The sequence below is a fragment of the Cinclus cinclus genome, chromosome 16, assembly GCF_963662255.1.
Source record: "Cinclus cinclus chromosome 16, bCinCin1.1, whole genome shotgun sequence".
NCBI lineage: Eukaryota > Metazoa > Chordata > Aves > Passeriformes > Cinclidae > Cinclus > Cinclus cinclus.
Genome location: NC_085061.1, coordinates 1,605,001 through 1,631,140, shown reverse-complemented (window position 1 = coordinate 1,631,140; position 26,140 = coordinate 1,605,001). Strand labels below are relative to the sequence as shown.

The 26,140-nt window shown below is 49.9% G+C and overlaps 1 protein-coding gene across 1 annotated transcript in view; it reads left to right on the top strand.

Moving 5' to 3' along the window:
• Window positions 1-14,548, top strand: part of LMF1 (lipase maturation factor 1) — a 147,624-nt gene extending 133,076 nt beyond the window's left edge. Inside the window, exons 10-11 of the mRNA XM_062503441.1 lie at window positions 8,027-8,139; window positions 14,374-14,548. Of these exons, the coding sequence (XP_062359425.1) occupies window positions 8,027-8,139; window positions 14,374-14,548 (288 nt within the window). The remainder of the gene's footprint in view (window positions 1-8,026; window positions 8,140-14,373) is intronic.
• Window positions 14,549-26,140: the final 11,592 nt, after the last annotated feature.

The following is a 26,140-nucleotide window of genomic DNA, read 5'->3' as shown; positions in this document are numbered from 1 at the left end:
GGTGGGATGCTCAGGCATGTAAATACCTGCTTAAGCAGGGAAGTAAATCCCGTTTGGAATGGCCACTGCTGGAGCACTGAGAGCTGCAGGTCTGCTGCCAGCAGAGAAATCCCTGGGTGGTGTTTGCACCCCGAGTCCCTCCGGGCAACACAAAGGATGAGAAGCAGGGGCTGGAAGGCCAGGAGCAGCTTGTGAAGCCGGAGGAGCTGTGCAAAACCCGTGTGGGAGTTCACAGAGTCCATAAACCCCAGCCGGTTCAGCCTCTGGATTAGATTTAATTTGTTTCCAGAAGTTCTGGGATGTTTCTCTGGCACCGCTCTCCAGTCGCTCCAGGGCTGTGTCTGCACCTCCCTGGCAGTGCCGGGGACGGATCCTGACATTCCCAGCTCTGACAGGCTGCGGAAAAGCCCCTGGAGCTGGGGGAAGGATATTTGCCATCCCTTGGTGCTGCTCCTGACAGGCTCCTCTTTGCACCTCATCAGCATTTGAGAAACGAGCCCGGCATTCCCGAGGAGCTTCCCACCTTGGGTTGGCTGCAGGATTCACTGGGAAGTTGCCTCCAGCCTGGCCTTGGACATTTCCAGGGATCCAGGGACACCCAGTGCCCCATCCCATCCCCAGAGAAGGGAAATGGCACAATGGGATTTAATCCCACAAAACTGAGGTTAAGCTTTGGGAATAACTTCTCCCCCCTCCACATTTGGATGTGTTAGTGCAGAGATATCCAGGTTTTACAGGAGCTGGTGATCAATTGGTAAAGCCTTATCTGTGCTCCTGATGCCAACCCTCCTGTAATTATTTGACGTCTGGATTATGGTGGAATTTTATGATGGAATTTTATGATGGAATTTCAGGAATATCTCAACACTGAGCTGGGCTGGCACAAAAATCATTCCAAATCCTGGACTGAGCATCACTGATCAACAACAACCAGAAAACAAAATACTGCTTGTACTTCTGGGGCTTCGAGTTGTTCAGTTCTGCTGGTGCTGGGATGTCGTGGATTCCACAAAAGTTTATTGCCCCAAAGTTTTGTTGTCCACCAGTGGAAAAGGAGAAATCAAAGGGAAAGGTTTTTTCCTTCTTTACTGTGGCATGAGGGGTGTTTATTGTGTCTGGGAACTGCATGGCCAACACAAAGGCACCCTCTTGGTGCTTATCAAATAATGCCTGCTCCAAAATAACAAAATACTGCTGTCCTCAGACTGGATTTAAAGCCCAGTGTTTGTTGGCTCGTCCCTTGGAGCTGCTCCAACCGTCTCTGGCTATGGAGCAGAGTTTGGGATGCTCTGGGATGCAATGTGTGTTATTTATAAAAAACCAAAACCCTTTTTATAAAAACCCTATCTATAAAAAAACCAAAACCCTTCAGCTGCTTTCCTAAGAGCAGGGAGGGAGCCTCCAGCAGCAGGGGTGGTAACAGAGTGATGGGAACTTGATGTTGAGCATGACCTGGAAGAGCTGAGGAAAAGTCACCCTGTTTATAGAGAAGGCAGGTTCATATTTCTGTCAAATGCTTCCTTTGAACCTCCTGTTATCTCAGCCTGGCAGCCAGAAGGTGCTTAGAGGGAAAATCTGCCCGGAGGAGGAGGAGGAGGAGGAGGAGGAGGAGGAGGAGGAGGAGGAGGAAGAGGAGGAAGAGGAGGAAGAGGAGGAAGAGGAGGAGGTGTGAGTGCCATAATCAACTCCCTGCACCTAGCTCAGCATTTTCCATTGCCTTCCTCCCCCCTTCTCCACACTCATCCTCAGCTCACTCCCATTTGCCATTGCAGCATTCTGCTGCACGTGCAGAGGGAATTCTCCTCCTTTCCCCTGGGATTATTGTCTCCCCGTGGCCATGAAGAATCCCCAGCTGGCTCAGCTGCAGCAGGAGCAGTGCCAGGGAAGTGCCCAGGATCCCAAAGCAGCCCGATATCCTATCGTGCCATGGGCTGGATCAATAGCTTGTCCCTGGGGGAATGATTGCTGTCCAGTGGCCCTGCCCTCTGCAACAAAGGCACTTTTCTTCCTCCGGCCAGAGGTGATGCAGGAGCTGTGCCAGGTGTGGCCTTTCCCTGGGTAGGTGGGATGGAGGAGCTGGTTCCCAAAGTCTTGCAGTTTTTTATTCCTGCCTCCTTTAGGCAGCAGCTGCTTTCCCAAGGATTTTCTAAAGGATTGAGGGATGGCTTTTAGTGAGTAACCGCACATTGGGCTGGAGACACGGATTTTTGGGAAACTCGTAGAAAAAGGAGGTGAAAATAGAAAAAAAAAATCTTCCCTGTGAGGGCGGGGAGGGGCTGGAATAGAATTCCGAAGAGCTGTGGCTGCCCCATGGTCCCTGGACGTGTCCCAGGCCAGGCTGGACGGGGCTGGAGCAGCCTGGGACAGTGGGAGCTGTCCCTGCCATGGCAGGGCTGGCACTGGGCGGGTTTTGGGGTCCCCTCCAACCCAGCCCATCCCATGGGTCCGTGTGGTTATTGGAGATGACAGAATGGACCTTCCTCGGGCAGCAGGGTGGTAATGGGATGGTGATCTGCAACTAAACAGAAACATAAACATCATAAACATAAAACAGCAAAAGGTGGCAGTGACTGTGGGACAGGGATTATTGACTGTCTTATTATTACTATTATTATTTTATTATTATTATTATTATTATTATCCCCTCCTTTCTGTGGGACAGGGATTATTGACTTTTATTTTTATTTTTAATTTTTTTATTATTATCCCTTCTTTTCTGTTGGACAGGGATTATTGACTTTTATTTTTATTTTGATTTTTATTTTTATTTTTTATTTTTTTTTTATTATTATCCCTTCCTTTCTGTGGGACAGGGATTATTGACTTTTATTTTTATTTTTATTTTGATTTTGATTTTGATTTTTATTTATTATTTTTTTATTATTATCCCTTCTTTTCTGTTGGACAGGGATTATTGACTTTTATTTTTATTTTTATTTTTATTTTTAATTTTTTTTTTATTATTATCCCTTCCTTTCTGTGGGACAGGGATTATTGACTTTTATTTTTATTTTTATTTTTATTTTTATTTATTATTTTTTTATTATTATCCCTTCTTTTCTGTGGGACAGGGATTATTGACTTTTATTTTTACTTTTATTTTTATTTTTATTTTTATTTTTATTTTTATTTTTATTTTTATTTTTATTTTTATTTTTATTTTTTTATTATTATCCCTTCCTTTCTGTGGCACAGGGATTATTGACTTTTATTTTTATTTTTATTTTGATTTTTATTTTGATTTTTCTTTATTATTATCCCTTCCTTTCTGTGGCACAGGGATTATTGACTTTTATTTTTATTTTTATTTTGATTTTTTTAATTTTTTTTATTATTATCCCTTCTTTTCTGTGGGACAGGGATTACTGACTGGTGGTAGTAGTAGTAGTAGTAGTAGTAGTAGTAGCAGCAATATCCCCTCCTTTCTGTGGGACAGGGATTATTACTCCTGACAGCTCCAACTCGCTGAACAGGCAGCGTTGAAGAGCAAAGAGCAGGGTGGCTGTGGGGTGACAATGCCCAGCATGGTGGATTCCACAGTGGCGTTCCCGTGCTCCATCAGCCGTGACACAACAACAGCCCAGGACAGGGGAAATGGAACCTGCCCTGCCCCTCTGGCAGCCACTGACTCCGACCTGGAGCCACTCAGGGCTCCCAACCACGTGAAACAATAACCCTGGGCTCCCGTGCCAAGTTTCCAGCTGTTCCCACATGTGCATCTCGTCCTGACCTCCTCCTGTGCCCGTGCCAGCCCCGAGATTCCATAAAACACCACGCTAATCCCCGTGCCTTTTTCATTAAATGACCAATTAAAGCTCAAGGAAAAGCCTCCTTATTATTATTATTTCGGTTGGGAACATGTTCCCTGGAGTGCCGGGGGGTTTATATGGGGTTTTTTTTGGGATGATAACGTCCCCTTGGCTTTGTTATCAGCACGGTTTGGTTGCTACTGTGGCTGCTTTGCTCTGGCTCCTCACTGGTGCCTGACTTAGCAGAGCTTTGGGTTTCAGTTCTGTACGGTTATTAAATTCTCCTGGACACAAGTGAATGTGTTCAAGGTGAGAACACCGTGTTTATTCCCTGGAAAAGTGTCGGAGTGGAGAGGTCAGGGAGTGCCAAACGTCCTGGGGCAGCCCTGCTGGGGAGGTGATGCTCAGCTCCTCACGTGTGGCTGGGAGAAGGAGCAAATCCTCTTCCCAGAGTGGAATTTGGGGTGACACTGGCATGGAAGGATGGGGGGAAGTGCCAGCCTGAGCTCTGCGCGAGGCTGAAACCCATCAGGGATTCAAAGCTTGAGGGGTCTCAGCACAAAAGTGCCCGAAGTTCTCTGTTAGTCCCCTCTGTTGTACCTGAAATAGGATTTTGGGGGGTTCTGGGTGCTGGTCCCAGCTGTAGGGACAGCTGAGGATGATCTGGCTGGAGAGCTGCCCCTGGCATTTCCATGGATCTGCACGGAGTGTCCTAAACACAGAGAGCCTTTGGCTTTAGGCCTGTGGTGCTTTGGGACCCTCAGCTTTGCACTTGGGCTGGCAATGAGGTTTTTGTGTCTTCAGCTCCCTGAGTTTGCTTTCTGTGCTAAAACAGAGCAAAAACTCTCAAAAAGATGCCCAAGGGAAGTGTGTTCCTTCCCTGGGGGGACTGCACCTTTCCAGGAGGGCACCAAGGATGGAGAGGGGCTTGGACTCGATGGGCTTGGAGGTCTCTTCCAGCCCAGGGGTTCTGAGATTGTGTGATTGATTGTCTGATTGATTGTCTGATTGATTCTGTGATTCCAACCTGGTGATTCTGTGTTTCTGTGATTCTGTGATTTTGTGATTCTGTGATTCTGTGATTTTGTGATTCTGTGTTTCTGTGTTTCTGTGATTCTGTGATTTTGTGTTTCTGTGATTCTGCGTTTCTGTGTTTCTGTGTTTCTGTGTTTCTGTGATTCTGTGATTCTGTGTTTCCGTGTTTCTGTGATTCTGTGATTCTGTGTTTCTGTGATTCTGTGATTCTGTGTTTCCGTGTTTCTGTGATTCTGTGATTCTGTGTTTCTGTGATTCTGTGTTTCTGTGATTCTGTGTTTCTGTGATTCTGTGATTTTGTGTTTCTGTGTTTCTGTGATTCTGTGTTTCTGTGATTCTGTGATTTTGTGTTTCTGTGATTCTGTGATTCTGTGTTTCTGTGTTTCTGTGTTTCTGTGATTCTGCAATTTTGTGTTTCTGTGATTTTTTGTGTTTCTGTGATTTTTTGTGTTTCTGTGATTCTGGGTGCTCGGGGCAGGGTCACACAGTGCTGGTGCTCCTGCAATGGCTGTGCACTCACTGGATCCCCAGTAATCCCAGTGTGGATGCAGCCCAGGCTCTGTGTGGAGCTGTGGCCCCAGGGAAGGGCAGGAGCAGCTCCGGGAGTCTGGTCCATGTCAGGATGGAGATGGAGCAGCTCAGGGATCCATCTCTGTGCAGGACCACTCCTGGCTGCTTCTCCTGCTCTCTGAAGATCCAAACCCCAAAACCGACCCCAAAACATGCCTGCCCCACCTCCCACCAATCCATCTATCCTGTTTTTTTTTTTTTTTTCTCCTACAATTAATCCCCTGGATGGTTCAGGCTCTGTGTTACACTCATCCTGAGCGTGCAGATCCATCCAGAGCCAGAGGAACCCCTTGGAGTGACACTTCCCTGGGTGCAGCCCAGATCTCCTGGACTCTTTTTCCCCCCCTTTTTCCACGCTATGGCTTGGCAGAGCAATGAGTTAAGCGGGGTCGTTAGCACAGCCCGGGATCCGTGCTGGAAGGGGGGCAGGGGCTGCCCCGCCTGGAAATTTCTCACCGCAGACTTCACTGGGGCCAGACATGTTGTAAATTTTACAAGAAAAACACTTTACAGACCAGAAGTCCAACTCTGGTGTGCACGGAGCTGCTAATTAACAATTTGGAGACCACGGGAGCCGATCCCACCTTCCTGGAGCCTCCCGGTTTTCAGTCAGGCTTGGAAGGTTTGGGGGCCTCCATCGAGCTCCAGCTCAGGCATTCTGGTGATTCCTGTTTCCATTCTCCTGTTGCTTCCCAGCTCTCACACAGGAGCTCCCACATCTCCCATGTTCATCTCCTGGATATTACGCTGAACGTCATCCAGAGCACTGGGGTGTCCAGGGAGACTCGGGATGCTGAAGGTGCCACTTTAAGATGTTTGATCCCTGCAGCTGCTGTGGCACTTTTTTTGGGGGGGAGATCCTCTCTCCCAGCCAGGCATTCCCAGCGATTCCCACCTTCCCAAATCCCAGCCTGAGCACCTCCGGCACCCCAGAACTGTTGTGGGACACGGAGACTTGGCACGAGTGACAGCTGGGGACAGTGCCAGCTGTCCCTGGGAGGTGGCTGACCTTTGTGTGGCACATCCCACGCGATGCCAGGCTCCTGCTTCCAGGGCTCCCTTTTCCTGGATTGTTGTGTCAGGAGCGTGCTGGCCGCAGTCCCACGGTGTCCTCTGTCCCTTGTCCTGTGGGAAATGGATTTGTAGGGAGTTTTCAGGAGGCTCGCACGTCCGCGCGCAATCCTGGAGATGAGAAATGCTGGCTTAGAAATGCCACGGAGTAGGACAGATATTGCTGGGACAGAAATGGAGCTAGGAAAGAAGCTTCAAAGGACGGCCTTGGAAATAAAAATAAAAATAGATCTTTTGGAGAAATAGAAACTACGGAAAATGCGTTGTAGTAGAACCCAGGAGAGATAATTTTAGATGATTGGCTTTAAGCACGGTGTGACAAAAGCTGACAAAGCCCAGGAACCCTTTCCTTAGCAAACAGTCGGCTTCTGGTCGTGATGGCGCGGGTTACGACATCTGTATGGTCTCACCCTTCAGAGCAGACCGAAAATGGAATAAAACAGCTCTCAGTTACCCCATCTGTAGGTCAGGAAAGGACAAAACCCGACACTGTCCCTCCTTGAGAGCCCTCTGTGCCAGGAGGGGCTGGCTGGGAGCATCCCTGTGTCCATCAGCCATCCCTGCTGGATGAGAGCAGATGGAAGGAGCAGGACGGAAGCAGGAGGGGGAAGAGTCATCATTCTGAAAAGCTTTTTGGCTGGAATAATTGTGGTTTTCCTCTAAGTGGCGACGAGCTGGGGTCAGAAACCCTGCGAGGCAGAGCTGCCCTGGATGGGCCTGGGTGTTTTCCACGGTTTCTCTCCCGTTTCCCTTGGAGACAGGAATAACAAACCGGGCCACGAGGGCAGCTTTGCCTCGGGGCTGTGCTTTGCTGAGAGCCCTGCAGGTAAAGCTCCCGGGTTTCCCTTTCCCACAGTGTCCCCTACTGCTTGCACTCAAAAATCCGCTGAGGAACTGGTGGAAAAAGCAGGAAAAGGAGAAAACTCAGCGAAGAGCAGAAAGTCACCGTGGGGAAATGCTTTTAGGGAGCCTGGACAAGAGCAAAGAGCAGGATTCCCGCAGGGAGGGAAATCACAGAAATCAGGGGATATCTCAATCCGTAAAGATCATCCAGCCCCAGTCCCTGCTTCCTCAGGATTACCTAAATTCAGAGTTAAACTCTGCCACTGCTGCTCCAGAAGGAGTTGCACGAGGAAGGAATTTAAAGAGGATGGATGACACAGCAGGAAATGGAGACAGGAACTGGGAATGGAGAAGCCACTTTCTTCTGTTTTCCTTTGGATAACACAAGGAAACCAGCCCAAACCCTGTTCCTGGGGGAAAGCAATCTGGATTAAAAGGATGGATGAGTTATCCATAGAAAATGTGCTGTTATGGTTCCCCTGTGGGCTTTGCTGCTAAATAAATGATTTGAATCAAATCTCTGGGGGAAGAATTGGCAGACGGGATGAGCCAAAGCTCTCCCTGCTCCCTGAGAGTGCCAGTCTGTGTCTGGACCTCAAGGATCCCATGGGATGTGTGCTGAAACACTGGGAAATTCAGCATTTTTCCACCCAAATCCGCTGAAATCTCTCCCCAAGGACAGAAATCTTCAATCCCAGCGACATTCCAGGAAAAGCCCAGCAGTTCCTAACATTTCCATTTCTTCTTCCTTCCCCAAGACCTACGAGCAGAACGAATGGATCATCCACCTGGCTGGGAAGCTGCTGGCCCAGGAAGAGGAAACCTTGTCCCTGCTGGCCACAAACCCCTTTGCAGGCAGAGAGCCTCCAAGGTAAGGCTGGAGTTATCCCAGGAAAGCTGGGAGCTCCTCCTTGCTGCCATCCTGGACGTGCACAGCAGGTTCCTGTTGGGGTTTGGTGTCTGGTGGGACCCAGGTGGGATTTAGGGTGGCTTTGATGGACACCGGAGCGCTGCCAGCACCTTGATTCCCCCCTGGAGGAGCCACAGAGACCCTTGGGATGAGCCCAATCCCAGCAGATCCACGAAGGGCTCGGTGCTGCTGCTCCTGGCCAGGAGTGTTCCCTCCTGCCGTGCTTCCCTGCCCCTCAGCTTTTGGGGTTTTTGCCACGTTGTGTTTGTGAGCTCAGGTCAAACCCCGCCATTCCCGTGGACCTCCTGAGGTGTTTCAAAGACAAAACAGCCCTGCAGGAATCGTTGGGTTTGTGGACACTCGTCTTGGAATTGTTTGTGTTTTCAAGGAAGAGACAAAGCCAACATCAGCCAGGGAAAGGCACAGAGGAAAACTCCGAGGTTTTATACAAAAGGAATTTTGTCCCAAAAGCGTCTGTTTTGTTGATGGAGTTATTTTTAGCTGAGAAAACATTTTTTGGGGGCATTTTGGATCAGCTCAAGTCATGTTATGATCCTGCTAATGTTTTCCATTTGAGGCTCTGAGGATGCACTGCAAACAGGGATGCAGGCCCAGAGCTCTGTGTGGAATGAAATTCCCCTCGGATCCCGCTGATGTTTTCCAGCTTTAGGGCACTGCACCCCCCAAACCATCTGAGGAGAGACTCCTTCTCCAGCTGAGGCACAGAAAACTTCCCACTTCTACCAAAAATGTTTCCTCTGAGGTGCTTTGTAAACCCCAAGATGGTTAAAAAAAAAAAAATCCCAAAATCCTGGATTGGTTTGCGTTGGGAGGGATCTTAAAGCTCATCCAGTTCCAATCCCAGCACCTTCCACCATCCCAGGCTGCTCCAAGCCCCGTCCAGCCTGGCCTTGGACACTTCCAGGGATCCAGGGGCAGCCACAGCTGCTCTGGGAATCTGTGCCAGGGCCTCACCTCCCTCCCAGACAGGAATTCCTTCCCAATATCCCATAACCCTGCCCTTAATCCTGGTGCCCTTGGCAGGGGGTGGAACTGGATGATTTTTAACCGTCCCTGATCCTGTAATTCCACGATCCTGCACTTTAATCCAGGTTGAGGGGAAAGTTTGCTGCCAACCTTAGGGATCCCTTCATTCCCACCACAGTAGCTGGGTGGAAAAAATTCCGAATTTTCCAACCATTATTCCCGTGCCCCTCACCCCCTGCTCTTCCCTCCACTCTAAAGGGAATTTTGAGACTTAATTATTTTCATTCCCTGCTAGACTAAATAATTAGGGAAGGGACTGTTTTCCATAAGAGCCTTGTGCTCCATCCTCCACAGAGTTTGTTCTGTTAATGGAAACTCTACACCTTAAATAGCCAAGGGACTTTCAGAATGAGTTAATGCCTTCGAAATGAATTTTCGGAGACCAAAGTTTGGAGGGTTCTTTACAACTCAAGAAATTATAGTATTTTTTCAAGTGTGATAAACTTCAAATGAGAAACAGGTGAGTGATTAAAAATGAGGGCATTGTTGAGGGCCCAGCCTGGCTGAGTGGGAAGCTTGGACCTCGAGGCCGGTGATGTTTGGGGAATGTGGATTTCCCAAATATTCTGGGGCAGTGGATAGTTCATAAAAGCCCAACCCTCATAAATCGGAACGGGAGGGCTTGGGCTGAGAAATTAAGAAGTGTTGAACACACCATGGAAAAGGCTGCAACAATCAAAGGAAACAAAAAAAAAAAAAATCAGATTTAGCCCACAGGAGGGGAAAAAAGCTCCAGGATTTTTGGGTCTCCTTGGTGTGTCTGATATTAAATCATGGTCACTTCAGGATTTTTTATTCCAATTAAAGTAGCACTTTGTTGGAAGAGCCCCACTGTGGGTGTGAAGAGCTGGATTTGTAGTGGTGGTGTTTGTGAGGGAGCTGCTGCTTCCCTTGGGGTGCTTAGGAACACAGGGGAATGTGGTATTTGGGATTTTTTTTTTAATTGGATTTTATTTTATCTCCCAATTAAAAGTAACTGGATTTTACAGCTGGGCTGGAATCTGTGCAATCAGCCCAAGCCATGGGGAGAGCTTGGTCATGTTTGGGGTTTGGACCCTCCCCAGAGGGATAAAGGTGACTCTGGAGCAGAGCAGGGAGCAGGCAGGGAGTGGGAATTCCTGGAAAATCCAGGTATCACTGGGACTAGGGGGAAATGAATCTCTCAGCTATTAGCAGAATTAAATTCCACTGTCCTGAAGGGAAGTTTAAAGGGTTTTCTTTAGGGACAGAAATTTCAGTGAAGGCAGAGCTCATCCCAACCTGGCAGGATTTTCCCCAGGTTGGGAAATCATGGGATCTCTCTTCCTTGGCAGGGTAAATTCCAGCCTTGGATCCATCTGGAGCCAGGGATTTTTTGGGTTTCGTTGTTTTGTTTTGTTTTGTTTTGTTTTGTTTTGCCCACGGTTTGCTCTGCCCTTGGTGTTGTCCCACCCTTTCTAACCCATCCAGGGAGGAAAATCCAGAGAGGGAAAACTCCACTGTGCCACTTCCCAAGGGGATTTCAAGGATCAGCTGCTCCAGCTCTGAGGCACCAGACCTTGCAGGAGCCTCAGGATCAGCAGCACTAATAAACAACCCCAAAACCGCCCTGATTCCCTAAATTTTGGCCAAGATGAATTAATTAATGCTCCCTCCCACCAACAGGGCAAGAGCAGCGATGTTTCCCTGATGAATTTGGACTTCCCACCAGCTGATTTACAACAGGGCAGGGAACCTCGAGATAAAACACCACAAAAAAAAAAAAAAAAAAGTCCCCAACAACCCAAAAAGACACCCCATGTTTTGATTTCTTTCGTTCTTCCATCCCTCTCCCACCCCTCCTTGCCTTGTCAGGCCATCAATTCTAACAGAAACCACCACTGGTTTTTCCCTGGAACCCCTCAGCTGTTGCAGGGAGACAGCTGCACCCTCTGGAACTAATTACAGCTGTCTGGGAGATTTAGGCCTCCATCCCAACAACTCCAATATTGCTGCTAATTTTTAACACGTCCAGTTGGGAGATGTCAGGAGGGGCTGATATACGAGCGACTCCCGAAAGCACTGCAGGGCAGCTGCTGCCAGGCATCTGCTGAGGGGAAAATATTGATTTTTTAAAAAATCGTGATGATTATTTTTAGCCTTTGTGGCCTCCCCACCTTGCCCAGCCCAGTGGGGATGCCCAGAAGGGTCCCTGTGATGGCTCAGTCCTCCCTCCTCCATCAGTGCCATCGCTCTCCTGGCACTGCTGTTGGATCAGAAGCTGCCCAAAGGACCCTTTTGTCCCCTTTTCCTCACAGCAGAGAGGGTTTTCCATCTCCCGGAAGAGTCCCTGGAATGCCACCCTTGCCATGGGCAGGGACATCCTCCACTAGACCCCATCCAACCTGGCCTTGGAGATTTCCAGGATGGAGCGTCCACAGCTTCTCTGAGAATCTGTGCCAGGACCTCCCCACCCTCCCAGCGAGGAATTCCTTCCAAATATCCCGTGGAAATCCTTCCATTTTAAACCAGTTTTCAATGGGAGCTGGTGCCTCCAGGAGGAGCTGCTGTTGTGTGTGCTCAGTAAATCCCAGGATACTGCTGGTGGCTGGGATCACCCTTCCCCACCTTGCCATGGCTCCTGTGTCCTTCTCATCCTTCTCTGAGTACCTGGGACATCCTGCTGAGGTCAGGAAGATCCCTCCTGACCTTCCTGAAGCTGCTGTTGCTGTTTTTCCAGAGAAGGAATCAGGGAATCTCCTGCAGGTTCAGTCCCCTGCATCAGGGAGGCTCCAAGACCTGTGGATCCCATCCAGCTGCCAGGAGATCTTTTGTGGAAATCCCAAAAATTGCCCAAAACTCTGCGAGCCCTGGAAGGATGGACTGGGGGGGGTGTAAGTTTGTGATACCTTCCCTTCCTGAATCCCGGGAAGAGGGAGCAGAACCAGCACTGGAGGAGCTGGAAAACCCCATAATTCCAGGATTGAGGCACCCAGGCAAGTTATAAACACTGGCAGAGCTTGTAAACTCTGTGAGCCCTGAAATGAGGGGCTCCAGTGGGTATTAAACACTGCAGCTTTTACATCCTGAGCCTGGCAAGGAAATAGTCCCTCCTGGCTGCCAGGTTTTCCACCTTTCTCACATTTATTTTGGGAATATATGCAGGTGGGTCCAGCTTGGAAGGTGCTCTGTAGCCACTCAGTGGAGGAAAAACCTCAAAAGTGTCAGAGTGTCGGGTGGAGGGATGCTTGGAGCAGGAGGCTGCCATAAAATCAGCCTCTGAAGCGTTTTTGGGAGGTGGATCTGAGGTGGAAATGTTTTGGGAATTCCAGAGAGCAGTCAGGCAGCACAGCTTGGAAATCTCCAATCATCCTGGAGTGGCTACCTGGAGCCTCAGGGATGTGGCTGTTCAGTAACACTCCGGTTATTAACAGGAATTCTGTGCTCCTGCAAAGGAAACCCTGTGGGGATAACACTTCAGCCCCTGTTTGGCTTTTCCCAGCCTCAGAAAGCAGGGAAAAGAGGGAGTGCAGGAATGGCCCAAGCTGGAATGCAGGCAGCAGCTGCAGGGCGGTGTTTGTGGGGGTGAGGTGTGGGTTTGTGCTCCCCAAAATTCCACTCAGGGCCCCTTTTCCCGTTTATCTTCCTTCATCCTCAGAGGAGGGGGAAAAATGGGAGGTTCTGGAATCATGGAATGATTTGGGATGGAAGGGATCTTAAAGCTCACCCAGTGCCACCCCTGCCATGGGCAGGGACACCTTCCACTGTCCCAGGCTGCTCCAAGCCCTGTCCAGCCTGGCCTGGAGCACTCCCAAGGATCCAGGGGCAGCCGCAACTGCTCTGGAAAACAGAATCCCAGCACCACTGAACCTGGAAAAGGCCTTTAAGTCCAGCAAGTCCCAGCTGTGCCCAAGGCCCACCTTGTCCCCAGCCCAGAGCACTGAGTGTCACATCCAGGTGTTCCAGGGATGAGGACTCCAAACCTCCCTGGGCATCCCACATTCCCATGGTTTTGTGGGAAAATCCTTCCTGCTGTGCTCTCCTGGGTGCTAGCAGGACTGAAACAGAGCCGTGCTGGCAGCCACCCTTGAACTGGGTGCAGCTTCCTCCAAGCCCTTCACTCTGCCCCGCTCCCCAAAGCCAAGCGCTGATGGCAAATCCATCGGAGCCGTCCCTAATTATTTTAGCAGCAGGAAGGACCTTCCCGGCCGCTCCGGGGATCCCGCAGCTGCGGTGCCCTGCTCAGTAGCAGGGTCTGTATTTTCCTAGTGGAGCAGAGCAGGTTTAAATGAGCACTGACACGACTTTGACAGTTTTATTTTGTGGGTATTTTATGGACTCGCCCGGCGATGCTCCGATGCCCTTGTCAGCATGTCCTACATCAAGGGGGACAAGCCCCCGGATCCAGCGGCATGGGCAGCTCCCAGAGTGTTTCCTGACACTGATGAATGTTTCTTTCTGCACCGTTTTCAAACCTCCCTCGCTGTCAGCTCCCGGAGCAGCCGGAAAACAGATGCGCTCCGAGCCACGCTCACGGAGCGGCGGCTGGCTGGGAGAGTCAGACTCCCTGCTACAAAATATCCCAGACAAAAAAACTCCAGGATGTCTCTGAGAAAAGAAAAACTCGTATTATTCCTGGTTTTATTATTAATATTCATTCATACTTAGCTGTGGGAAGGAGTGGGGAGTGCTCAGGTCAGGGGGTGTTAAAGATCCTCATGCACCATTCCCAAGGCACGTCTGGATTCCTAAATGGCATCAGGATAAGCCTGGAATTGTCCCCAAAACCTTGACAGTGTCACTGCTGGTGGCTGTGGACATCCCAAGGATGGATGGATGGATGGATGATGGATGATGGATGGATGGATGATGGATGGATGGATGGATGGATGATGGATGGATGGATGGATGGATGATGGATGGATGGATGGATGGATGGATGGATGGATGGATGATGGATGGATGGATGATGGATGGATGATGGATGGATGGATGGATGGATGGATGGATGGATGGATGGATGGATGGATGGATGGAATACCAGGATGTGGAGCCACCCTGAGCACCCTGAAGCTGATTCCTCCATCCAGAAAAGCTCCAAAACACCAATCCCAAGGGATTAAAAACCCGGTGCAAGCCTCTTCCCAGAAATCATGCCAAGCCCTGAGCTCCTGTTCTTGTCTCCCTCAGGTGGATCCGGGGGGAACACTTCAAGTACAAGTTCAGCCAGCCCGGGGGGAAGCACGCCAGTGATGGGAAGTGGTGGATCCGGAAAAGGATCGGCCCCTATTTCCCTCCTGTCAACCTGCCGGGCCTGAGGAAGTTCTTTGAGGACAGGAATTGGCCTTATCCTGTGCAGGACTGAGCAGAAATAATGGCTGCGACAAGGGGGACCAGCTGGGAAGAGGGAAAATGAGCAGCTCCCTTCAAAAAAATTCCAAAAAATTTTGAAATCTTCCAAAAGGAGATTCCAAACATCTCCTGCCTCTCTGTTTTTTCTCCACATTCATGCCTATTCCATATTCATATTCTCCATATTCATATCTTCACGCCTATTTTCCAAAATATTCCCAGCCAATTTACCCACTTGCTTTGTGAGCTGCTTTTTCTCACCTCAACGGTTGATTTCTTTTGCCAGGCTTCTCCGTTCAGGAATCCCTCTGGAACTGGGAAAAAGGCAAACAAATAACCATGATTGGTTTGGGGTGTTGGTGTTGCCAAAAGCAGCTGAATGGGGGTTTGAAACAAAAAGAGGGGAGAACAAACCAGGAGGGATCTCTGGGGTTGTGTGGGCTGAGGGTGCAGGAACAGGAATGTCCTTTTCCATGATTTTTTCCCACCTTTTTGACCACGTGTACCAAATGGGCACCGCTGGGAATGTGTTCCTGGAAAAGGGATTAAAGCAAACAAGTCTTGAATAACCAGCAGGAGCTTCACTGGGTTTTTATTTTTCCTGGAAGTGCTAAAAGGGAAAGAAATGAAGGAGCCCCAGTGCCTGCCCTGATGGGGCTCATCATGAGGCAGCTCCTGTGGGAATGGGGTGGCAGGTGAGGAATGAGGCGAGTCCTGGGGTTTATTTGTGTTTTGGGGAGAATCCGTGGCTGATCCCCATCCCAGGGATCCGGGGCTGTGAGAGGAGAATTCTCCCTCTCCTTCTCCCATGGGTTCCAGGGTGAATTTGCACGGGGTTCCCGCATGGTTTCCATGGATTTTCCTTCCCAGCTGCTCCTTCTCCAGTGGATCCAGCCCTGGCTTGGCCTCCCCCAACCCCAATTTAATGAATTTCTTTTGCTTTCCAACCTCTGGGTCAGGGATAATGGATCCCAGACCAACCTTCCCATTTCTTTTTGCTGCTTGTTAAGCTTTTTTTTCCCTTTCTTTTTTTTTAATCCAAGCTCCCTGCTCTGCTCCTGAGCAGTGCCTGGAAGATAAAACCCATCCAAAGGGGCAGGAGGGGACTCCACTGGAAACATTTCCCTGGGACAAGAATTTAAAAGAGAAAAGGAGCAATTATCCTGAGGTGGGAGGAAATCAGAACCATGTTGTGTTGTCTGTTCACTGGCAGGGTTTTGTGGGGAGTTTTTATATCCCAGAGTTCAGCACTGGAAGGAAAACTCTACGGCATTCCCGAATCAGCACCAGGAATCTGTGGGGAGGAAAACCCAACTGGGAGCTGTTCCTGCCAGCTGTGATGTCTCTGAGGTCCCACCACCTTCTCCAGAAGTTCTGGAGTGCAGGGTTTGGGTCCTTCCATGGGGTTGATGCTCTTCTCTGGGATGTGTTTTCCCAGCTCATCCCAAAGTGGAGCTGATCTCATCCCACTCCCTCCTCCTGTTTCTCTGTGAGTTCTGAGGAAATTCCAGAGCTGAGACAGCAGGACATGGCCAGGTGGTCACTTCATGTCCATCCTGAGCAGCTCCAGCTCCACCATAGCTGGAGATATCTCAGGGGCACTCCTGGATCAAAAATAATCCATTTCATTTCTTGCTTTTCTTTTCCTACATGGAAATTATTGACCCTTGGGGTACCCCAAGGATTTACACTGGATATAACCAAGGCAGAAGTGGCTTTTCTCCCTTTTTTCCCAAGATTCCAGACTTTTGGAAGCACAAGGTCCCCTCACTAGCCCAGCTGGGTTTGCATTTCTGCCCATTGTCCAGCGGCTGTGGCGAGCTTGGATCCAGCTCATCCCAGCTGCTCTTGCCCTCCCAAAAAAAAAAGGAATTCTCCCAGATTTTTTTAATGCTATGTCTAAGTCTGTTCCTGGGGGGAGCAGAAAGGCAGTGTGAATGGACAGAGGGGTTTTAGCTCATCCCTTGGACACAGGGAATGAGGAAATGATCCTTGGAGCAGGCTGGAAGCCATGAGCCCCTGGTAGGGGAATGGTGGTGTGGGACATCCAGGCATTCCCAGAGGGGCTGGATCCCATTATCCCATCCCATCCCTTTATCCCATCCCATCCCTTTATCCCATCCCATCCCATCCCATCCCATCCCATCCCATCCCATCCCATCCCATCCCATCCCATTATCCCATCCCATTATCCCATCCCATTATCCCATCCCATTATCCCATCCCATCCCATCCCATCCCATCCCATCCCATCCCATCCCATCCCATTATCCCATTATCCCATTATCCCATTATCCCATTATCCCATTATCCCATCCCACGCCTTCCACCATCCCAGGCTGCTCCAAGCCCTGTCCAGCCTGGCCTGGGACACTTCCAGGGATCCAGGGGCAGCCCCAGTTTCTCTGGGAATTCTGTGCCAGGGCCTCCCCGGATCCATTCCCAACCCTTCCTCTAAAAAAATGGATTTGATTTGTGTTTTGGGAACGTGGCCCCTGCGGAGGAGTCAGTGGGAATGAGTTTGTGTCCCTGCAGGAATCCCCAGGAATTATCCCCACCAGCACCTACACTGCACCAACACAGAGAATTCCTCATTCCTGAATCTTTTATAAATCAGAGATTTTAAAGCAGACAAACTCCAGGCTGGGAATTCCCATAGGAAATACCTGCAGCCATATCCATTCTCTGCTCCCAGCTGCTTGGAAAAGCTGGCTTTGCTTTAACACATATGAAAGGGAAAAGCTTTTTTTTTTTTCTTTCTTCTTTTTTTTTTTTTTCCTTCCTGGTAGATTAAGTTTGGCCAAACAATTCCGTGTGAACTGCTGGGCAGGAGGCACAAACCTGTAGGCGAAATTATCCAGCTGCTCCAAGTTTAGAGCAGCATGGGATGAATTTCAGGATCGTATATTAGTTTCTGTTTAATCTGATTATTCCAGGCTGGAGTTCCTGGAGGGTCTTCAGGTTATTGTCAGTCAAAAGAATCTTTAAAAGCTTCCATTTGCACTCAACTTTTCCCATTCCAAGTCTATTTTCATTATGGACCGATTTATGATTTTAATGAAAAAAATGATTCTCCCAACTCCCTGCCTTTTTCTTCTCTCCCTCAGTTGGAGTTAAAATTGAAGCCACAACGAGGTCTTGCCACTCAAAATCCCATTTGCCAGCGTTCCTGAAGGTGTTGCTTGGTTGAAGGAGCTTGGGCAGACAACGAGGGGGGGGGGGGAATAATTTGGGAAGGAACCTTCTCTGCTCTGCCTGGGGGCATCCCCAGCCCCTTCCTCACTGGGAAAACCCTTCAGTGTCTCAGATCCCAGGGGGATTTCAAGCTCCAGAGTTAGGGAGACTAATGCAGGATTCGTTAATGTCAAAAGACCCATTTTAGGGGCTTTTAGCTGTGCTGTGACATTTCTGTCACCTCCTCTTGGCTCCCGGCCCCGAGAGCAGCGCTGGGGGCTCCAGTGGGAGCAGCATCCCCCAGGACTGGGAAAGCTGGGAATGGTTTAGGTCTGCCTGGTGCAGGAGTGGCAGCTTTGTGGCATTGGGGTGGCTTTGGGTTTCCAGGTGCTGGGACCTCATTGGGGTGTCCCTGGAACCTCCCTGGGGTGTCCCTGGAACCTCCCTGGGGTGTCCCTGGCACATCCCTGGGGTGTCCACCCCACCTCTCCCAGGTGAGGTGAAAGGTGAAAAACAACAGAGAGGAATCCAGAGCTACCCCCCAAATCCCCAGTGTGGATTTGCCCAGGGTTTTACAGGGATGTTCCTGTCTGAGCCTTTCAGGTGCCACCGTGACCCCAGCGCTGGCCCAAGGAGGGACACGGGCGATGCCAGCCTGGTCTGGGGCACCTTCCAAGTCCTGGTTCCTTGTCACGACCCCAAATCCTCAGCGTGTTCACTTTTTCTAGGCAGGGGGGTGAGGAGGAAGGGGCTGAGCTCTGGAACTGTCCCTGAAAGAGTTCTGGAATTGTCACTTTGTGAGCTCTGGGATTGTCCCTTTGAAAGCTCTGGAATTGTCACTTTTTGAGCTCTGGAATTGTCACTGTGAGAGCTCTGGAATTGTCACTTTGTGAGCTCTGGAATTGTCTCTTTGCGAGCTCTGGAATTGTCACTTTTTGAGCTCTGGAATTGTCACTGTGAGAGCTTTGGAATTGTCTCTTTGCGAGCTCTGGGATTGTCACTGTGAGAGCTCTGGAATTGTCACTTTTTGAGCTCTGGAATTGTCACTTTGTGAGCTCTGGAATTGTCACTTTGTGAACTCTGGAATTGTCTCTTTGTGAGCTCTGGAATTGTCACTGTGAGAGCTCTGGAATTGTCACTTTTTGAGCTCTGGGATTGTCTCTTTGCGAGCTCTGGAATTGTCACTTTTTGAGCTCTGTGATTGTCTCTTTGCGAGCTCTGGGATTGTCTCTTTGTGAGCTCTGGAATTGTCACTTTGAGAGCTCTGGAATTGTCACTGTGAGAGCTCTGGAACTGTCACTTTTTGAGCTCTGGGATTGTCTCTTTGCGAGCTCTGGAATTGTCACTTTTTGAGCTCTGGAATTGTCACTTTGTGAGCTCTGGAATTGTCACTTTGAGAGCTCTGGAATTGTCACTGTGACAGCTCTGGAACTGTCACTTTTTGAGCTCTGGGATTGTCTCTTTGCGAGCTCTGGAATTGTCACTTTGTGAGCTCTGAAATCTTTCTGCAGATTTTGCCTCATTTTTCCACAGATTCTCTCCCATTTTTCCACAGATTTTGCCCCATTTTCCCACGGATTTTGCCTCATTTCCCCCCAGATTTTTCCGTGCCCATCCCCACGTTCCCCCATTTCCCTGGCAGAGCTGGATCCCTCTCCCTGTGCAGTAGCAGCTCCGGGTAGGATTGCACACAGGGCTGAGTTTTGGGACAATTCCACTGAAATCACAGCACCTGCAAATGGTTACTTACAATAATAAATAAGTGATAGATTATCAAATAAAGGCTTGGATTTGGATGAGGTCATCCCTGCCCCGTGTCCTGCGTCTCCCAGGGTTTGGGAGGGCTAAATCCCTCTTGTATCAGGCAATAAAAAACTTGTCGGGATTAAAGAATCAATTAGGAATTAGCCAAAGGGGCAAAGCGTAACCCAAACACGCTGATAAAATCCAGTAGGTGATTATGGGAACGGGTTTGATTTCATTGGGCTTTGGGAAGGAATAATTGCTCGTTACAGAGCGTGGAACAACCCGGACTGGGTGTTTTTTTCCAGCTTTTTAGAGGTGGAAATTCTGGTATTCACTGACAAATGGGACACGCCACAGTTTAGGGCTGAAGGGGAAGTTTCAGGGGTTCTGAATTTGAGAAGCATCATGGAAAAAAAAATGATCTTGGAAGTGTTGGTGGGATGGGGCTTGGAGCAGCCTGGGATGGTGGAAGGTGTCCCTGTGGCAGGGAGTGGAACTCAGAGATGAGTTTTAAGGGTCCCTCCACTCTGGGATTCTGGGATATTCCATGATCGGGATGCAGCAGGATGGGCAGGGAAGTGCCACAGCTCCAGCACTGCTTTTCCACAGGCACAGGAAAACAGAACAAGGAATAAAAGGCTGGGTTTAGCTGTAAAAGCTCCTGGAAAAGCTGCTTTTCCCAGCTGATGATGGCAGGGAGGGGATGGAGCGCTCCCAGGACGGTGCAGGAGCGACGAGGATTTGGATTTCAAGGGAAAAGAGCCCGATCCTTGCTCGGGGGCTCCGTGCCACTAATCCCTGTTTATTTATTCCCCGTCTGGCCCAGCCGCCCACACTCCCGAAGCTTTTGTTCACGAAGGAGATGCAGGGAAAGAAGATCCCCCGCAGCAGCAGCATCCCGGGAATGTCGGTGTCAGCCTCATCCCGAGCTCCTCCAGCACAGCTCCATCCTCCCACAGCAGCTCCAGGCTCGGCCTTTTTGGGATCGTTTCAGCCACGGGGCAGCCCTGCTGCTCCTCAACGTGGATAAAGGAATTTTAGGGGGCGAAAAAAAAGAGTCTTTTAAGGAAGAGGCATCACATCGGGGTTGGAGCTGGATCTGCAGGATGAGCTCCTGGAGCAGGGATTTGCCATCCTGTGTGACCCCAGGTGCTGCCCCGGGGCTGGGGTAGTTAATTGGTTCATTAATCCTCATCTCCTGGGCCAAATTCCAGGGCCAGCTGCTGCCCTGGAGTGGGGTCAGAGTGGGAAGGGGGGGGATCTACACCCCAGGTTTGCTCCCGACGAAGCGTGGGAAGAGGCAAACCCCGGGAAATAAAATAACTAGAATCCTTAGTAGTCATTTCTCATTGATAAATAGTTATTAATAATTAATAGACTGGAATCCTGAGATACTAAGGCAGACGCTTTTTGGCAACAGAAGCCCAGTCCCTAAAGTTTGGTGGAATTTTTCCATCTCTTTGCCCCTGGAGTAGAACACGGAGGCCAAGAACCAGACAGGCAAGAATTTGAGTCAGAAAACAAAATCTGGGGCTTCTCCCTGTGTCCAGGAAGAATTTCACTTTTCTGGGAATGACCCAGCACAAAACCCTGACCTTGATGCCACCGTGCCCATGCCTGCCTGTCCCGGCTGAGCTTTCCCCTGCGTGTCCCCGGTGCCCTGAATCCTCGAGGCACCGCCGTGTCCCTCCCTCGTCTCTCCTTGCCTTTCAGAGGGATTTCTGTGCCTTTGTGGCCATCCAGCTGCTGCAGCTGTGGCCCGGAGATGCCATCTGCCCTCCGGGAGCAGCTGCGGGTTCCTGGTACCGCGGCACCCGCGGGCTCATTCATCACCAGCAGCCCGGGCAGGGAGGCTTGGCAGGGAAAAAAGGAGGATGGGAGCCACGGGAGGCAAATCTCCAAATCCCCCCGGGCACAGCGGGGTTGTATCCGCAGCATCCAGGGAGGAGGAGGAGGAGGAGGAAGGGCAGGATGTGCCCGTGGGGTCTCGTGGGGATGGAGTGGTGGAAGCAGGGGAATGATCCAGGATCCGAGGGGTGGGAGCAGGGGTTGTGTTTAAATCAGCAGAGGGTTTTGTTGGGATGTTTGTTTGGGTTTGGTTTTTGGGGTTTTTTTATCGTTGTTTTCTTGTTTTTGTTTTTTGGGGTTTTTTTGTTTTTTTTTTTGTTTTTTTGTGGAGGGGCCTTTCCCAGGCCTGAGACCCACGCAGGATTTGGATGATCCCTACGGATGCAGCTGAGAGCATTCCATAGTTCTGTGACAAACAGCAGGGGACACCCACCTGTGTGACCGGAACCTTTTGGGTGTTTTTTGGGGTGTCTGACCCTGCCCTGCTTACCTGAGATGCTGCCCAGGGCTCTGCCCCACCTTCCCCTCTGTCCCTCATGCTGGGCACTGCAGGAGCACGGAGCAAAGAGCTCGGTGCTGGCCGAGCTTCCTGGGGTGGGCAGCTCGGTTTGGCCACCTCACCCTGTCCCACTTGTCCCTTGTGGCCACCTCCCCCTGTCCCACCTGCCCAGGACACCCAGCAGTGACCCCAGCAGTGACACCCAGCAGGTGCTGTCCTCTCTTCTGTCCCCACATCAGGCTGGGAATCAGGCAAAAGGAACAGGGGGTGCCACCCCAACACCCGCAGGTCGCAGATGCCACCACCGGAGCTGTCACACGGGATGTGAGGACCACGGAGGGGGCACAGAGGACAGGGACATCTCTGCCGGTGGGATGCCCCTTTTTTCCTGTTTACTGCTGATTCTGGGAAGGGAACAATAAATAATTCCTCGCCCATCCATGGCCCGGGGCCAGCGGGGTTCATTTGAACTGGCCAAGTGTCAGGGCAAAAGGCCAGCGAGGGAACAGTGGGCAGCACAAGCCCAGAATTAACACTTTGTTCGCTGGGCAGCGAGAAGATTGGCCCGGGTGGGCTCTATGGGGGCATCGCTCACAAATTATTGAATTAAGCAGATCCCGCTCTCTGCACCTGTGTCCTCAGATATTCCCATTCATCCTGGAGAGGAGGCCAACACTCGGCCGGGGCTGCGCAGCTGCGGCAGCATTATTCCCCCTCGCCCTATTTGCATATCAATAAGCCCTTGATTAATATTTAAAGAGCCAGCTGTCCGAGCCACCTAGGGAAGAAAAAAAGCTCTGTAGGGTTTTTATTGATTTTTTTTTTTTTTCGGGGATAACACTCGCTGCCCTTTATCGAGTGCGCTTCATTTTTTACCCCCTCTATTCTTTTAGCTGAAATTAAGGAGAAGAGGGGGAAAAAAAATAAAAAAGTCAGGGGAAAAATATGAAGGAGTTATCAGTGAAGGAGTTGTGCTGCTCTCAATGCTCCTCAGTCCCTTTGTGCACGGGCACAGCTGCGGGCAGCAGGTTTGGAGGGGCAGGGAACCCATGGGAACCGGGTTTGGGATGTACCAGGAGCCTGGGATGGGATGGGATAAAGGGATGGGATGGGATGGGATGGGATGGGATGGGATGGGATGGGATGGGATGGGATGGGATGGGATGGGATGGGATGGGATAAAGGGATGGGATGGGATGGGATGGGATGGGATGGGATGGGATGGGATGGGATGGGATGGGATGGGATGGGATGGGATGGGATGGGATGGGATAATGGGATGGGATGGGATGGGATAAAGGGATGGGATAAAGGGATGGGATGGGATGGGATGGGATGGGATGGGATGGGATGGGATAATGGGATGGGATGGGATGGGATGGGATGGGATGGGATGGGATGGGATGGGATGGGATGGGATGGGATGGGATGGGATAATGGGATGGGATGGGATGGGATAAAGGGATGGGATAAAGGGATGGGATGGGATGGGATGGGATGGGATGGGATGGGATGGGATGGGATGGGATGGGATGGGATAATGGGATGGGATGGGATGGGATGGGATGGGATGGGATGGGATGGGATGGGATGGGATGGGATAATGGGATGGGATGGGATGGGATAAAGGGATGGGATAAAGGGATGGGATGGGATGGGATGGGATGGGATGGGATGGGATGGGATGGGATGGGATAATGGGATGGGATGGGATGGGATGGGATGGGATGGGATGGGATGGGATGGGATGGGATGGGATGGGATGAAGGGATGGATTTGCACCCTGGCACCGCACAGCGCTGAGGCTGCTGCTCCCAGGGGGATGCAGGGAGGGAGATGCTGCTGGTGACCCGAGGGAATCACCAGGCAAAATCCTGGCTCCAGGAGGCTGATCAATGGAAATACCATTTAAAAAAAATTGAAACAAACAAACAAACAAAAAAGAAAAACAAAAACCCAAAACCAAAACAAAACAAAAACACAACAAAAACCACACACACACACAAAAAAAAAACACCACAAAAACAAAACAAAAAAATAAACCCACCAAATAATTTTTGGTATTTTCCTTGCCTCCCCAGCTCTGTTCGTGGCCCGGACGTTTTGTTCCCAGCTTTAAAAGCTGTCATTTTAACAGACCATTCTCCTGCCCTTTTTTTTTTTTTTTTTTAATTTTTTTCATTATTTTTATTTTCTTCCCCCCCCCCCCCCCCCCTCGAGCATTTGTCAATAATCCCCCGACAGCGGCAGCTTTGTTATCCCGACTAATTGGAGTCAAGTAGGGCTGCGAGAAAAGATCCTTCCCTCGGCGAGCCCTGGGAAAAAAAAATGCGAAAGGATTTTAATTTTCAATAAAATATGCAGATAAGGAGAAATGGGGTAGGGCCCTTAATGAGCGATAGCGGCGGCTCCGCGGGATTTGGGGCGCGGGGCTGCCCCCACAGCTGCACTTTTTTGGGGTTTTTTAGGGATGTTTTAGGGGGGTGTGGAGGTGAGGGAGTTGGTGGAGCTGGGGGTGGTTATTTGGGGTCAAGCTCTGTTGTTTCCACAGGCGAATGTGGGAAATTTGGGAATTTCCCTTTGCGCTGGGAATGGTGTTAGAAATGAGAAACAAAAAGTGTCGATATTTAGCAAAATTTAGTTTGTTTTATTTGACGCAGACGGAGCAAGCAGAGCTGGGGAACGTGAGGGGTCACTGCCTACTCCACGCTCCATCCAACCTTGCTTTGAAGTTTTTTTTATAATTTCTTTTTTTTTTTTTTTGGTAGTAACCAATAATTGTTTGGGGTTTTTTTGTGGTTTTTCTTTGTTGCTATAATTTTGCTAGGTAAGCAGTGGTGGTTAAAAAATATTTGTGGGACCTCTTGTGTGAAATCTCCGGACAATTTTTCAAGTAACCACCTGGATTTGGTAGATAAAAAGCAGCAGAAGTGGGAAGTTTGGTTTTTAGCAGACAGGTTGCAATTGGTTGCACAAAGGCAGGAAATCTGATTTTGCAAAATCTCTCAGGCCGTGGGAAATTTCATTTTACGAACTGGCATCAAATACAATTTACTTTAAAAAAAAAAAAAAACTACAATATTTATAACAGAATGATTTCATAATATATATATATTTTTTTTTTCTAATATCCATACCTCGTTTTAAACTTCAGTATTCTGGTTTGTACAAACGCCAATATTTTTATCATTAACATGAATTTTTCATCAATTATCACAATGGGGTGGGTTCTCATGATGGATTTGGGGTTCCTCAGGCTGTGCCACTGTCCCAGCCCGAGCCTGGTGGTGACATCGGGGTGTGAATTTTGGGTGGTGCTCCCTTCTGCTGGTGAGGAGCAGAAATTAAACTTCCTCCAGTTTCCCCAGCTGCTGGATTTGCTGCATTTGGCTGGGATTGTCCAAAAAGCCTCTCCTGGGGTTGGATTTGCCCCCCCCAAAAAATAAAAAAAAACAAAAAAAAAAACCCTCTCCCAGTTCTGCTGCTGGGATTGGGTTTGCCCAAAAAGCCTCTCCTGGAGCTGGGATTGCTCAAAAAAAAAAACCCTCCTGGGACTGGGTTTGCCCCAAAAACCTCTCCTGGAGCTGGGATTTGCCAAAAAGCTTCTCCTAGAGCTGGGATTTCCAAAAAAAAAAAAACCTCCTGGAGCTGGATTTACCCCAAAAACCTCTCTCCTGGGGCTGGGATTTCCCAATAAAACCTCTCCTGGAGCTGGGTTTGCCCAAAAACCTCTCCTGGGGCTGGGATTTCCACCCCAAAAAAGCCTTCTGGGATTGGGTTTCCCCAAAAAAGCCTCTCCTGGGGCTGGGATTTATCCCAAAAACCTCTCCTGGGGCTGGATTTGCCCAAAAATACTCTCCTAGGATTGAGTTTTCCCAAAAAAAAAAACCCTCCCGGAGCTGGATTTACCCCCAAAAAAAGCCGGGAGGTGTCCCCAGAGTTTTGGTGTCCCCCCAGGGCTGGGTGGGGAGGGCACAGCTGAGCTGTCACCTGTCACCTGTCACCTGTCACCTGTCACCTGTCACCTGTCACCTGTCACAGCTCCGACCCCGCAGCTGCGCCCGGGGGCTTTGAAGGGAGGATTAGGGGTCGGGGAGAGACCCCTGCACGCATTTGTGCTCCACCTGCCAGCGCCTTCCCCAGGTGAAGGTTCAGGTGATGCCTCAGGTGATGCCTCAGGTGAAGGTTCAGGTGATGGCTCAGGTGATGGCTCAGGTGAAGGCTCAGGTGATGGCTCAGGTGATGCCTCAGGTGATGGCTCGGGTGATGGCTCAGGTGATGCCTCAGGTGATGCCTCAGGTGATGCCTCAGGTGATGGCTCAGGTGATGGCTCGGGTG